Below are 13,405 nucleotides of genomic sequence, written 5' to 3' on the forward strand. Positions count from 1 at the left end.
TCACACTTCCTCCATAAACAAAAGTCTGAACCTGTCGCCTCCAAGCGGGATCAAAGCCCTTCATACGTAATGGCTGTTGCAAGAAAGGCCACTCAACTTTGTCGTAAGCCTTCTTGAAATTCACTTTAAAGAAAACTCCGTCGAGTTCCTTCAAATGAATCCCATGCATAGTTAGAATGACCACTCCGGCCCTCTAGGCTGTGTCGACTTGGCATGAAGGCAGTTTGCGTAGGGCGGATGACCGTAAAAGCTATCTATGTTAATTGGTTTATACCCACTTTGGTAAAATTCTCAAAACTAATATTTATCAAGCAAATACTCCTAAATTTCTCAATTCTCATCACCTCTTCCTTCTTAGGAAGCAAAGTAGTGGTTCTGAAATTTAGCTTAAATAACTTAAGCTCTCTATTAAACAATCTCTAAAACATTGGTAATAAGTTCCCTTAATCATCCCCCAACGCATCCGGTAAAATTCCGCCGGGAATCCATCCATCAAGAATCTATCAGGGCCACGCGTCTTATTATTCTTCATCTGTAATATTGTCGCATAAATATCCTTCTATGTAAATGGAGAGAGCTCTGGAATATCCCCCGCTATGTCTTCATCCAAAGACACGTAGACACTAAGCCTTCTTGAAGTCCACTTTAAAGACAACTCCCTCGAGTTTCTTCGAATGAATTTCATGCATAGTTTCATATATAATGACCACCCCGTCTAGGATATGTGACCACGCCGTCTAGGATATGTCGGGCCGGCATGAAGGCAGTTTGTGTAGGACAGATGACTGTATGAGCAATCTCTGTTAGTCGAATTGAAACTAACATTAAACAAGCAAATAGTACTAAATTGCTCAATTATCATCGCCTCTTCCTTCTTACGAAGTAAAGTAATGGTTCCAAAATTTGGCTTAAATAACCGAAGCTCTCCGTTAAACATATCCTGAAACATGGGTGATAAGTCGCCCTTAATCGTCCCACAACATTTTGGATAAAATTTCACCGGGAATCGATCAGGGCCAGGTGCTTTATTGTTTTTCATCTGCAATATTTCCGCATTAACCTCCTTCTATGTAAAGGGAGAGAGCTGCAGAATATCCTCCACCATGTCTTCATCCAAAGACATGAAAATAGACAACAGCGATCCGAAAAGCTTCTTATAATAATGGACCCTGGCAAACGGTCGCCAGAAGGAGGTGGTATTTGCGAATGATTTTAGTGGCATTTTTAGTTTGAGGGGACGGCGGTTTCTTCAGAGTGACATGTTAGTTTCGGCCAGAGAAGGCAATTTTCGTTTCTAAACTGCCATGGTTTGATCTAGTCTTAGAACTAAAACTGCCATCAAAAAAGGTTTGCTTGCCATCCTTCTCCCAACAATTGGTCGCCCAGTTAACTTTTTCTATAATAATTTGAAATACGTATATGATATATGAGATCAGGTCCTCTTGACCTACTACGCTGCCCTCATCTTATTCAAGCTGATAAGCACGTTGCATCTACTACTACATTTGTATATGCCCGTGTCTTCCTAATCTCCGAGCTGGGATTAGCTTAACCACTAAGCTACGAACGGACCCGATGAAAGGTGTCGCCGGTCTCGAAGAGGACAGGAAAACAAAAGACGCGCATTCAAACCACACGGTTCACTCGTTCCCCTTCTCTTTTCCCTTCGGACGCGAAGAAACGCTCGGTCCCTCACAAATAGAGAAGGGGAGAGAAAAAAAATATTCAAAACCTCCCCCCCAAACCCCTCGTCCACCGCCGCCATGGACAGGGCCCCACCGCGCGGCGCTCCTCGCGACGCCGTCGGCCAGCGGTGGCTCGCCGTCTTCGCCTTCCAGGCCGCTCTCTGGGCCGCCGCCTCCGTACTCCACCTCGCGGTCTCCCCGAGCCGCCGCCACCCTAACCTCGGGGTGCCCCCGCCCTTCCTCCTCGGGCTGCACCCGCCCCTCTCCTCCGCCGGCACGGGGCTCCTCGCGCTCGCCTTCCTCATCTCCGCCTCGCCCCACCCCGGCCCACCGCCCGTGCCGAAGCTCGCCCTCGCGGCCTCCCTCTTCGCCTCGGCCGGTGCGCTCTGCGTGGCCGCCGCCGCGTCTCTGGTCCCCAAGGACGCCGGATGGGCTGCCGTCGCCGGGCTGGGAGTCCGCGGCGCTGTGTTGGGCGCGGTGTTCGCCGCTCACTACTTTGGGCGGGGGAGGTGGCTGCTCCAGTTCCCCGTCGTGCAGGTGAGTGGAGTGGGGGAAAGTTAGGGTTTCTGCATATGCTGCTTGATTCATCCGAAATTGTAGATTGGGTTTGAATTCGTTGTCTTAGAGTTCATATTACCACGACTAAGATTAACTTCTCAGCAATGATTTGCTGTGCAGATGACTATTGTTCTTAAAACATAGGAGTGATGTTATCTTAACTGTGGCTTGAACTATTGGTATTTTACCCTAGGGTGTTTGATCAGAGGAGAGGGCCATTCTGCACTATTGGACACACAGTTTGTTCTCAAGTTAGACATTCGAATCAGATAATAGATGGTTTTATTACGAGCACTGTGCAATTTCCCGAGAATATCATGTTTTATGGTCAAATATCCAGTCAGAAGCTTCGTTTTTATTCACTGTTTATTCGTAGACATTGTTTGCCTCTACTCTACTTTTTTTTATTTAGGTGTGAACATGGTGGGGATTAATCAGAACGTAGGGCAATCAGTTGTAATTTTCAAAGCTAAGTTTAGTTAATTTTGATCCCTTAATAGTCTTAGATTTGCTCGCTTAGTTGCATGTTCATTTGCTATCTTACAGTTCTTCCAGCACTCACTTGAGTATGTGGCCGCTTGGTTTTAACTTTGTTAACTTGTTTTATTGTCCAGAGACCTATGTTCTATGGATTAAAGATGGGGCTTCTACCATCTATTAAAAGGGCTCTAAAGATGTCGCTTCAGGTCTTCTTGCTTTCACTTGTCCTGATTCTTTTTCTTCCTCGGCAATTCAGAATGGGAGGATCCATTGGAAGTCAAATTATCACCCAAATCGCTATTTTTATAGTGACCACAGGTGTTTCCTTCTGTTGGGAAATAAGCCATCATTTTGTCCAGGTTTGTTTTCTCCTTTACAATCCAAATCAAACAACATGCTTTTAGATGCACACTTGTTTCCGCCGTATGTACTCTGCAGCTTGACATTCCTGGAACTTTAATACAACTGTTTTCAACAAATCTTAGGTTGTGCACACAAGAAGATGCAGTTTTACTCCACCTCAGAGCTCTGCTGCTGCAGAGACTAATCCGACTGATTATATCCTCGAGACTTTGGAACTAAGTAATCCACGGTCGCTGATTCAATATCTTGCATTCCAAGATTTGTGTGCAGTATCTGAATGTAACATCGAACCTTGGCGTCGAGCTGCCTTATTTGAGGAATCTGGTGAAACTTACAAAAGAATTGTGACAGCCTGTTTGAAGCCACTTGAGGAGTTCACTTCAAAAATTGCTGAAGCACTTGAAGGGTTTACTAGTGAAAGGCCAGAACTATTGTTACAACAGTCTAAGCTCTATGGTGCATTTAGTGATTCACAGGTAATTTTATAACCATTTCATTTACTTCTGTTGTAGGTTCTTCAGTGTGTTTCCAGTTTTTAATCTTGTCTGTCTCTTCTTTTGTAACTAATGAAATCTGCTTCCCGTTAATTGAACCTACTGTTAAGTTGGTGCCTGCATTTTTTGTTTGACATCCATGATAAAATATTTTAGAGTTGAATAAGGAGAGGCCATGCTTTAAAGATGCTGAGTTGGGTATAGTTGAAGCATACATGCATAATGATTGGTTAGTCACAGTTACACATAATGAATTCAAGATTTGCATCAAGCATCACACGATCCGGAAGATTTTGCATGATAACTGTTGATCATATTATTTTAGATATGTTATGGAATATGAGTATGCGAGCATCCACATGTAATCTCCCCCAGGAAGGTTTAATAGCTTAAGTTGAACTGCTCAAACCTTTTATTTGGAAGTTGGTAATTTCAAGTGTTTAGGCCTTTTGGAGCTGACAGGTTATTATTGACAGCTTTCATATGAGTACCAAATGTATTCTTCTAGTATAAAGTAATTGGATACTGAGGTGCATTAACTATCATTGTGTTTGATTGCAAATGACATAATAAGTATGCCATATGCACATGGACCACATGCAACAGTTTTGAATATTAGCTATGGGGCATGCTTTCTGTAATATGGGAAAGTTGGTTTGATTATGGAATATGGCACATGTGGTGGAGATGTCAATTTTTTTTACACGCACATAGTTGACCTGTGGTCTGTTTGATGCAAGTGTTATAGTAAATAGTAGCTCACCATTAAGTTCTGAATCATGCTTTTCCTCAGAACCAATGGATAGATTGTAGCAGAAGAAGCTCTGTTCCGTTTGGAGCAATTCTGTAGTACCAAGATTGTGTTTGTTTTGAGCCCAAATTTGCCCCACCATTTTTCTTCTCGAACGGCGCAGGAGACCTGCGTGTCATTTCATTAATAAGAAAGAGGATTAAAAGTACAACGCCACACACACACACACAACACGCCCGAAACCCAAACACACTAGACCTTATGAGCCATGCTTGAACAAAGGATACGACCAAAGCACCAGAACGCTGACCCTAGAACAGGGTCTGAAGGCCATGGGCCCTGGCTGTACGCCATAGGGCTCCCTCCTCCTCTACCACCCGCACTACTAAAAATGCCCTAGGGCTACCTCAGATTCCACTTTCGTATCCAATCTCATTTCATTATCAAAAGATACTGCTATCGTTTCGGTGTTTCCAAATGTCCCAAGCTACTATATTATCAAGGTATTGAGGCCTTTTCGGTGCTCCTTGTCCAATCTCTTGATTGCCCTGTTCCACCAGCCGGAGAAGGCCCCACCAACCCCACCAAATATTTGACCAAGTTTTGTGTGCCCATGAGTTGGCCAACTTTGGCTAAAAAAATGAAGTAGAGTTGGGTAAGGAGCCATTGGCATGCCAATAAGTTTGTAACCATCCAAATAAAAACCAAATTTTTGGTAAGGTACATTTTGGCCAGAAACCAAACATACAACAACTACTCCCTCTGTTCCAAATTACTCGTCGCAGAAATGGATGTATCTAAAACTAAAATACATCTAGATACATCCATACTTGCGACAAGTAATTCGGAACGGAGGGAGTACAAGGCTAGAAGTAAAAAATGGAGACTGCTTAGCTGATAGCTGGTGTGACGAGTTCTGACAGTGTGGAAGCCAAATTTGTGAAACATGATGTCCAGTTTAATAGCAGCCTGAATTTATCTATATTCAGGATCAACTACATGGTTGAGCTTATTATGACTACTAACACAAATTAAATAATCAGTTAACATTTTGAAGATTTAGCTTATTTCCATTGTGCATCTGGGGTGAATATAGCTTAACATGATTCTTGTGATTTCATAGCATTCAGAAACTTCATTAATGTCCGTAGGTGTCCTTCAGAGTAAGGTCAATTGTCCACATGCCTAAGCTTTAATAGCCTTGTCATTGTTTAAGGCCTGGAAATGTTTTTATGTGTCAGATGGTGTATCATTGCCAAATCATAATAGTCCAAATGTTACTTTGTGCACTAATGCCTAATGATAGATTGTTCTGTATGACCTTTGAATGTAGATATGCTCATGGTGTGCTCGGACATTGGCAACATTAACTGCACGCTCACGACAAGAGGATCGGTATGGAGTTGCTCAACTCACTGGCTGCAATGCTGCTGTGATGTCTACTTTGCTGTCTGCTCTAGTTGCCGTTGAAGCATGTTTGGGGAAGAAAACTAACCCACAACCTGCGCACTCACTGGGTCCAGCAAGCATTAGGTGGGGTAACTTCTCCACTGCAAGAAAAGGCAATGTAACTGCCATCGCAAGCACACAAAGAGGTGGTCTGCACACCAAAGCTCATTCAATGGCTGATGTTTTCCGGACTTCAATTTATCAGATAGTCTCAGCCTTCTTGGATGACATGCGGGCAAATGCAAAAGCTTCGAGTTTGGAGAAGAATTGGATCAGTGAAGGAAGAAAACCTATATATGGTTCACGTGCTGTGTTGGTTCAGAAGTTGAGCTTGTTTATTGAATACCGAGCTGTCTGAACTTTGTGTGATGTCTCTCAAATCGTCAGTCTGTTGGGGTGAAGGAATTTTGTCATGAACCAAAATGCTTGTTTAAGTGAAGTTTGGAGCTGCCGACACTACTATCTCATCGAGGTTCAGGAATATTTGTTTTGGCACTACGATCCGCTGGCGAGAAATCATTTTCCATTCCCCATCTTTCGGAGGACAAGAAGGGCAATGACCTATTATTATTGTGATTTTTGCAAAACAATCTCCCTATTTTTCAATTGTTGGAAGCATCACGCTGGTGAATGGAAAATTAAGCGCTCAATTTTGCATGGTACTCGAGAGGTGTGTTAGTTGTTGCTGTAGTAGGGGGAATGCCGAAATGTTTTGGGCTATCAGTCCACTTGATTGGCTTGTCAGAATGGTCATACTTGCACTGTAACTTAATTACGCAGTACTGCTAGTCAAGATCGAATGATTTTCTTTATTTGCTGTTGTTCAATGTGCACCAGCGCCGCCTTTTCACTTGTTGCCGTTTGCTGTTAATGCAAGTGGCTGGAGCCGTTGGTGCGGTTACATTTCCATCCCTGTTTGACTGTTTCTTAAGAATGGATCCATGGTTCCCATTTATACTTTGGCCTTTGAATGATGTTGAAAACCCAACTTCTCAGATTCAAATGTGCTGAAGGTGGATGGTATTTCCATTATGGGATCCTAATACATCTCCCTCTACGAAGAACACGAACACCTAACAGTGGTACAGAACCTAGCTAAACATGAGGGAGTTGGCGGCCAGCCTCGCGGTCCTCGGCGAGGTGCCGAGCACTGAGAGGGCGGCCCTCGCGGACGCCTTACTTGCGGCGGCGGCCTTGGAGCAATGCCGGCGCGGCGAGAGGAACCTGCCACGGTGCGCGTCCAGGCCGCCCTCGCAGCTCCGCGACGGCTTGAGGCGCTTCTTGGCCGGCTTGGCCAAGTCCTCCAGGGAGGCCACGGCCGCCAGCGACGCGAACGACTGCGACTTGCCGTCGAAGAACATGGACAATCCCCTCCTGCACAGCACAGAAAAGGCAGGTCAGCATCTTCTCTCTCCTTAGAATAGATCAGGAACGTAAACAACCGTCAACACTCGCATTCGCGCGCACGTACTTGATGGGGAGCTGCGTCATGAGGGCGGACATCTCGAAGTGGTCACCGGAGCTGGAGGAGGAGGACGAGGAGCTGGCGTCGTCGGCGAGGTCGGAGGAGGAGGACGTCGACGTGCACTCGGAGTCGGACGCGGAGCCGATGTCCTCGTCCTGCTCGTCGTAGGCGGCCCCGGGCGGCGCCACCATCATCATCTCCGCGGCGCGGCGGAACATCACGTACGCGTCCATCTGGGTCGCCATGCCGATCAGAGCAGACCAAACCAAGGAACGAAGGAGAGAAGCAGCAGGTAATCTGAGATCAGCGATCGGTTGTGCTGGTGCGTTGGCGATGGAGGATCAAACGCGGCGCAGCGGCTATAAAGGGAGAGAGGAGGAGGAGGAGGAGGGGAGGGTGATGAGTCACTGGGAGGATAAGGAGGGAGGAGGGGCGCGGCTACAAATAGCGTGGGGACGTGGGCGCGGGCCGGGGCGAGCGGAGGAGATAAAAGCGGCCCGGTTTATTCACGCCCAAGTAAATGGCGCCGATTGGTAGACTCGGCATTATCTCCTCCCTTCGTTCTCTTTACTCGTGTGGGGCTTTTGTTTAGCTTTGCGCGGAGAGGGACGCGGCGCGCGGCGGGGGAGTGGGAGAGGATAAGGCCTCCACATGGTTTCCCACCGCGCAGCGTTGGGAGCCGCGTGTGCTCTCTGGCTCGGCCTTGGATGACTGTGCCTGCGCGGCTGTGCTTGGTCGCTTCGGCAGGTGATGGTCCACACACTTGAATTTCGCCTGCGCCGCGCCACGCGGGTTTCCCGAGTCCACTTGCTCTGGGACTCTGGGGTTTGCGACGACTGGCGAGAAGCCAGCTGGGGCGGGGAGGGTGGCTAGTGCTAGCGGCCAGTAGGACTTTGCCTTTTCGAATGACCTGGCAGCGTGGCATCCCCATCTGGTCTGTACTTTATTTATGAAAGCTACCGTGCCTATCATCGCTCCTTTGTACTCCTGCGGGCTCTGGTGCTACACAAGAAGGAATAACGGAAAAATTGCCGGCTCAATTCCTGTTTTAAAGAAAGCGTATCATTTTCTAAAGCTGACTAGATAATGTACCGGTAGCATATGAAATCTCGCACTTCCTAAGGAATAAGAGAAGCGGCCAAGAGGGTGTTACGGCGGTTAAGGCCGATATGAGTAAAGCATATTATAGGGTGGAGTGGAACTTTTTTGAAGCAGTGATGGCAAAGATGGGATTTAGTCACGCGTGGATCAACCTTGTCATGAAATGCGTAAGAACAGTGAGATATCAGATTAAAATCAACGGTGTCCTCACTGACCAGTTCAGTCCTTCGCATGGTTTGCGTCTAGGGGATCCGCACCAAGTGTGTCACATTTGTTCTTTGCCGATGACTCAATGATATTGCTGAAGGCAAAACAGGAAGAGGCAGTGGCCCTTAGTATGAAAATTGCTCCGGGCAGTGATTAATCTGGAAAAGTCTGCGCTCATGTTCTCTCAGAATACGGAGCTACAGGCAAAAAACACAGTGAAGGGAGCTTTTGGCATAAACAACGAAAACTGGAATGATAGGTACCTTGGCTTGCTGGTCCATGTGGGCAGGGTCCACGGATGGCAGGAGCGGCTATTAGCGAAGACCAGTAAGGAGACTCTAGTCAAAGCGGTGGCCAAGGCAATTTCGACCTTTGCTATGTCTTGCTTCGATCTGACGAAGGGTTTTTGCAAGGAGCTAAACACCCTCATGGCTAAATTCTGGTGGAGCCAACAGGACAAAGAAAGGACTTTGCACTGGATCAGCTGGGAAACTCTAACCCGATCCAAAGGAATGGGAGGACTAGGATTCCGAGACATGCACGACTTCAACATCGCGATGCTATCACGACAGGGGTGGCGATTCCTACAAAACCCTCACAGCCTATGTGCTCGTACGTTGAAAGCTCGGTATTTCTCTCACTTTTCAATACTTGAAGTTGTGCCAAGGGATGGCATCGCCTTTTCGTGGAGGAGTATTCTACATGGTCTAGAGCTGGTCAAGCAAGGCTATATATGGTAAATCGGTGATGGCACCCAGGTGAAAATATGGTCGAACCCTTGGATCCCACAGGCTTGGTCAAGACAAGTAATTACTCCTAGGGGTCAGAACCTGTTGACATATGTGAGTGAGTTGATATGCCCTATTACAGGCACATGGGACGAGCAAATTGTGAGAGACACGTTCTGGCCTGATGATGCACGACATATTCCGCAGATTCCTCTACGTGAGGGGGTGAGTGATTTCACGGCTTGGCATTATGACAACAAAGGCCATCATTCTGTCAGAAGTGCGTACAAGCTGCAGGTACATATAGGCAAGACCAACACTCAGGGAGATGCAGGGAGTAGTAATGCAACCATAGGCAACCTGGACAGATGGGATGACTAGTCCTGGAAACGTTTAAGGAAGCTTCCATGTCCGTGGAAAATCCAGATGTTTACATGGCGCTTAAAGCATGAATCCCTGGCCTTCCGAACTAATCTTGAGAGAAGAGGGGTCAAGGTAGAGAGCACGAAGTGCCTATTTTGCAACTGTGCAGACGAAGATGGCACACACCTGTTTATTAAATGTAAATCTCTGAAGGTGGTGTGGCGAGCGTTGGAGCTAGAAAAGGCGAGGGGTGAGCTCAAAAGCATCAGGTTCGTGCATGCAATGTTGGACTATCTATGGGGCCTAGATGAAAAGGTGCGGGTGCAGATTCTCACCATGTGGTGGCACTGGTGGAATAACTGGAATAAAATAAGGGAGGGGGAGTTGCTCGTGCCTAGCGACGAATTGACAAGACGGGTTCTCTGCAACTTGATGGAATACATACAACTTTTCAAACCTGGAGCGAGAAGGAAGGAGGAACTCAAATGGCAACCGCCGAGGAATGACATGCTTAAAGAAAATTTGGATGGGGCTTATAGGCCCGGCAAGTCCTTTGTTACTTGGGTAGTTGTCATAAGAGATGAGGCGGGAGATGTTGTCACAGCGCCTGCAGGTAGAACCAAACATGTGGCCGATCCATTTGGTGAAGAGGTCACAACCATGAAAGAGGCCATCAACATGGCGACTGACTTGGGAGCGCTCCGGGTGGTCTTCGAGACGGATTCCAAACTTCTGCAAGAAGCTCTTGATTCACCAAGGTCGACTCCTCACCGTACGCGGCTCTGATTGAGGACTCCAAGTTCCAGCTCAAGATGTGGTTTTCGAAACTACAAGTGGTGTTGTGTCGCCGTCAAGCTAATTCTGTAGCGCATGAGTTGGCCCAGGCTGGGCGTGTTTGTTTACCTAATGAGTCTGTTACCTGGAACACTGATGTACCTCCCCGTGTGGCGCTTTGTGTATCGGGTGATTTGCCCAAGCACCGTTAAGTTATAAAGCTTTGCTTTCCCTAAAAAAAATTGCTCACTCGTTGCTATGGTGTCAAAATATGTTGGTGGTTTCACACAAATTCTGATTAAGGAACTATATATTCGAGATTGGTATTTATTTGAAATTGATTTGTGACATTGGTTATTAGGAGGTGATCCCATAACAGTAATTGCAGAGTTATCGGGAAAAAAAATCAAGCCATTATTGCAAGGAAAAAAATCGGTTACTCCCTTGCTTTACATGGTAGGGTGATTGAAGGGGCTATCAGCGTACGGGGAAGTTGGACGAAAGTGTCTCTATCGGCAGGAAAACAAACACTATTTATATATTTTATATATACCATCAAAAGCGCCCGTGCGTTGCAACGGAAGAAACAAATCCTCACATGTCCTAGTATGTGCTTTCACTTCTCCTCTTCGCCGTTGTCATTGATTATGGTCACACTGTCCACTTTCACTTCTCCTGTTCGCAGCTGTCATTGATGATGGTCACATTGTCCACTTTCACTTCTCCTGTTCGCCGCTGTCATTGATTATGGTCACATTGTCCACTTTCACTTCTCCTGTTCGCCCTTGTCATTGATGATGGTCACATTGTCCACTTTCACTTCTCTTGTTCGCCGCTGTCATTGATGATGGTCACATTGTCCACTTTCACTTCTCCTGTTCGCCACTGTTGTTGACTATGGTCACATTGTCCACCTATTCATGATGAATGTGATCGGTCCCAAGACGATGAGCTTGTCATCACACCAATGGCAGAGAGAAAACTGTTAAAAACATGATTTGTTGTTTAACTTCTATCTCATCTTTCATTTTCAAGGAAATACATGATTAAAGACATAAAAAAGTAGATCTTGAAACAAAATTAAAGAGAAAACCATTGGAGCTATAAAAAATCACTAAAGTACCAACGGGAATATACTAAAATGCATTTGACATGCTACCGTAGAAGTTTTCATCATTATGCATAAACTTCTGTACCATGAATTTGTTGGAATGGAAAGGAGTCCGAGAGGATATTAGATGATCATGGGAATTATGTAATTAAACAAAGTGGTAAAAATCATCCCAACTTTTGATAAGAAAATGACTGGCACATATTATGACTAAAATTTGTGTGCAGATCAAAAATAGCAATCCGCTTTAGTACCAACTTCCACTTTGCACGGTTTTTCCAACTTCAGTATAATGTAATGCAATCATGTGCCCTGAAGGAATGGTTTCAAAATCAGAAATAGCTAGCACAGACCCAAAATCATCTGATCGTCAGCCTCCTTAGTCCTTTTGGGATTTTAGGCTAGCCCTTAGCTTACCCTTTTTACTTCCTCTTTTTCTCTCCTGTAATACGAAAATATGTTCTACAACCAGACACCAAAACTATTTTGTCAGAAAAAAGCTCACATTTTGTGTCATCTCTTACTAAGCACAAGACTTTGGAGACAAACCATTATGTGACACTTTGACTTTTTCCAGCTTCAACTCTTTGCTAGCACATTTAAATGAAACATTAGCAAAAAAACATCTCCCTAGCAGATGGAAGATAGCCCATCAATATCAACATCAAGAACCTGAGAATAATAGCTCCGGGCTAGAAATTAGAGAACACAAAAAATGTTGTTTTTTATAACATTTGTGATGTATGAAAATTGCAAAAACGAAAAAAAATCATTAGCTATTGTAAGTGCATCTAGCGCCACCCCTATTTGGTTTTGGAGTATTGACGACAAACCTGGTTGAGGGACTAATGTGTTTGTGAGAATTGCAGGATAACACAAGTAGTAGTCCCTCATTGATTCGGTTTACCTACCGGAGATGACCCCTAAAAATGTGTGAAGACATTGAAGACAATGGTGGTCTGTGAAGATATTCACAATGAAGACTATGACATGAGAAGACACCGCATGAAGACTATGAAGTGCGAAGACATAGTTGTTTCGTAGTTTCCTTTTCTTCTTTGTTGAGTCATAGGAACCACCGCACTGATAAGTGGGGTCCAAGTGAACAAAGTCAGAGTGACTGAAGTGATGCTCAACCAAATCCTATGTCTTCGAGCAAAGACAATGAGAGCAAAACTTATCCGGAGCTGGATAAGTCAGCTTTACTTGTAGCCCAAGTCAAGCTGCCGCGTGTGTTTGAAATCTGACCGCTGGACACGTGTCAGTTCCTTAGTGACCCAGGGTCATTTCGGACAAATCAGGTCGGGTTGCCTCCTCGCTATAAATAGCCCACCCCCTACACCATAAATTGGTGGCTGCTCAGAGTTAGTGCACGACTTTTGTTGTTTGAGAGCAACCCATCTCCGAAGCATTTGAGAGAGAGATCCTTGCGAGGACAAAGCCCAAAACACCCAGAGCCAAAGAGTGTTAGGCATCACTGAAGGCTTTCTGTCCGCGTGATCTGAAAAAGACTTATTACAATTGAGGACTGTGAATCCTCCAGCCGGTTAGGCGTCGCGTTCTGAGCATCCAAGAGTCATTGTGGATTGCCGGTGAACGAAGTCTGTGAAGGTTTGGAAGTCTACCTTGAAGACTTACCAGAGTGATTGGGCGAGGACTATAGGTGTCCTTAGCTCAAGGGGAATAAGGTGAAGACGCGGTCTTCTGAGTTGAATCTCAGCCTCCCTAACCAGACGTACAGTTGTCACAACAACTGGAACTGGTCCAACAAATCCCTGTCCTCTCCAAGCTACTGGTTCTATCTTCTCCCTCTCTTTACTTACAGTTTGTCTTCGTGAAGTCATTGCCTGCTTGCTTTATATGATTGACTTCACTG

At 45.6% G+C, this 13,405-nt stretch overlaps 2 protein-coding genes across 2 annotated transcripts; one reads left to right on the forward strand and one right to left on the reverse strand.

Annotated features, from left to right (window-relative positions):
- The first annotated feature begins 1,611 nt into the window (after window positions 1-1,611).
- On the forward strand, window positions 1,612-6,592 carry LOC109747847 (uncharacterized). The gene is made up of 4 exons (XM_020306891.4): window positions 1,612-2,222; window positions 2,858-3,082; window positions 3,209-3,562; window positions 5,665-6,592. The coding sequence occupies exons 1-4, from the start codon at window positions 1,764-1,766 to the stop codon at window positions 6,136-6,138; spliced, it is 1,512 nt and encodes a 503-aa protein (XP_020162480.1). The 5' UTR covers window positions 1,612-1,763; the 3' UTR covers window positions 6,139-6,592.
- A 159-nt stretch (window positions 6,593-6,751) lies between these two features.
- LOC109747848 (uncharacterized) lies at window positions 6,752-7,720 on the reverse strand. The gene is made up of 2 exons (XM_020306892.4): window positions 7,252-7,720; window positions 6,752-7,154 (listed from the first exon to the last, which is right to left on the reverse strand). The coding sequence occupies exons 1-2, from the start codon at window positions 7,488-7,490 to the stop codon at window positions 6,872-6,874; spliced, it is 522 nt and encodes a 173-aa protein (XP_020162481.1). The 5' UTR covers window positions 7,491-7,720; the 3' UTR covers window positions 6,752-6,871.
- Window positions 7,721-13,405: the final 5,685 nt, after the last annotated feature.

The sequence above is a fragment of the Aegilops tauschii genome, chromosome 6 (assembly GCF_002575655.3).
Source record: "Aegilops tauschii subsp. strangulata cultivar AL8/78 chromosome 6, Aet v6.0, whole genome shotgun sequence".
Lineage (NCBI taxonomy): Eukaryota > Viridiplantae > Streptophyta > Magnoliopsida > Poales > Poaceae > Aegilops > Aegilops tauschii.